At 29.9% G+C, this 1878-nt stretch overlaps 1 protein-coding gene across 1 annotated transcript in view; it reads right to left on the reverse strand.

Moving 5' to 3' along the window:
• Positions 1-640: 640 nt before the first annotated feature.
• The window catches only part of LOC111088349 (slit homolog 2 protein-like), a 10642-nt gene continuing 9404 nt past the window's right edge, over positions 641-1878 (reverse strand). The window contains exon 4 of the mRNA XM_022398226.1: positions 641-1867. Coding sequence (XP_022253934.1) covers positions 1852-1867 — 16 coding nt within the window. The 3' untranslated portion in view covers positions 641-1851. The remainder of the gene's footprint in view (positions 1868-1878) is intronic.

Genomic DNA, 1878 nt, shown 5'->3' on the forward strand with positions numbered 1-1878 from the left:
TCAGGCCCACCCAAAAGTTTGTAGTTGGCTATGCAACTGCCTGAAAGACAAACTTGTTTCTTCCTTTTGGATTTAAACTAAATATATTCCACTCCTTTTATATCAATTGTAATTAAGATATCATTCATGAGATCAAAGAAGAAATAAAAGGAATAACAGACAGTCCAATAGCCGCTAACCTTGAACACAATACTTAAGCTTTAACAACGTTAAATTGTTGTTTTCATTATTGTTGAACGTTAGATTATTGTTTTCATTATTGTTGAGCGTTAAATTATTGTTTTCATTATTGTTGAACGTTAAATTATTGTTTCATTGATGTTGAAGCTTGAAGTGTTATCTGTTTTCATTATTGCTGAATGTTAAATTATTGTTTCATTGATGTTGAAGCTTGAAGTGTTATCTGTTTTCATTATTGCTGAATGTTAAATTATTGATTTCATTATTGTTGAGCGTTAAATTATTGTGTTTGCGTTATTGTTGAGCGATAAATTATTGTGTTTTCATAACTCAACAATAATGAAAACAATAATTTAACGTTCAACAATAATGAAAACAACAATTTAACGCTCAACAATAATGAAAACAATAATTTAACGTTTAACAATAATGAAAAAGACATCGATTTAACGCTCAAAAATATTGAAATATTTTGAATACAAGTCTAAAAAGGTTATCATTTCATTGTATAGGCCACTGTTAGGCTACATTTTGAGTATTGTGTTCAGTCTAGGGCTCCTTACCGTAGGAAGGGTATTGAATTGTTGAATAGGGTTCATAGTAAGAGTTTGTTCAATTCTTGTGTCTTAATAATGATATGTTGAATTAGTGAGTCTCAGTTACTGAATGTAGAAGTTATGTGGATCAGTAGTAGTATGTTGAATTAGTGAGACTTGGTTACTGAATGTAGAAGTTATGTGGATCAGTAGTAGTATGTTGAATTAGTGAGTCTTAGTTACTGAATGTAGAAGTTATGTAGATCAGTAGTAGTATGTTGAATTAGTGAGTCTTGGTTAGTGAATGTAGAAGTTATGTGGATCAAATAGTAGTATGTTGAACTAGTGAGTCTTGGTTAGTGAATGTAGAAGTTATGTGGATCAATAGTAGTATGTTGAACTAGTGAGTCTTGTTTACTGAATGTAGAAGTTATGTGGATCAGTAGTAGTATGTTGAATTAGTGAGTTTTGTTTACAGAATGTAGAGGTTATATAGATCAGTAGTAGAATGTTGAATTAGCGAGTCTTAGTTAATGTAGAGGTTATATAGATCAGTAGTAGTATGTTGAATTAGTGACTCTTGGTTAGTGAATGTAGAAGTTATGTGGATCAGTAGTAGTATGTTGAATTAGTGAGTCATGTTTCCTGAATGTAGAATTTATGTGGATCAGTAGTAGTATGTTGAATTAGTGACTCTTGGTTACTAAATGTAGAAGTTATGTAGATCAGTAGTAGTATGTTGAATTAGTGACTCTTGGTTACTGAATGTAGAAGTTATGTGGCTCAGTAGCAGTATGTTGAATTAGTGAGTCTTGGTTACTGAATGTAGAAGAGGTAAAAGAAGATATTGAAAAAATAAAAAAGTTTGATCTGGCATATATTACTTTAGCTTTTATTTATTCTACAATTTGTAATTTTAAAAGGCTATTGTTAAAATTATTATATCTGATGTATTAGATAATATCTAAGAGAAAGATCTTTAATTAATAATAAATGATAAAAAACATTAATGGGCGTAAAGAGAAATAAAGTTCACTAAATGTTTCAAACATTTACGAAATATTAGTGAATTTCCTTGATAAAAACAAATCACACTATAAAGACATTCAGCATGACCTTCTCACTTCATCATCAATTAACAGTCCAGGATCCTAGCAACGTG

Source organism: Limulus polyphemus, unplaced genomic scaffold (genome assembly GCF_000517525.1).
Source record: "Limulus polyphemus unplaced genomic scaffold, Limulus_polyphemus-2.1.2 Scaffold3591, whole genome shotgun sequence".
NCBI classification, from domain to species: domain Eukaryota; kingdom Metazoa; phylum Arthropoda; class Merostomata; order Xiphosura; family Limulidae; genus Limulus; species Limulus polyphemus.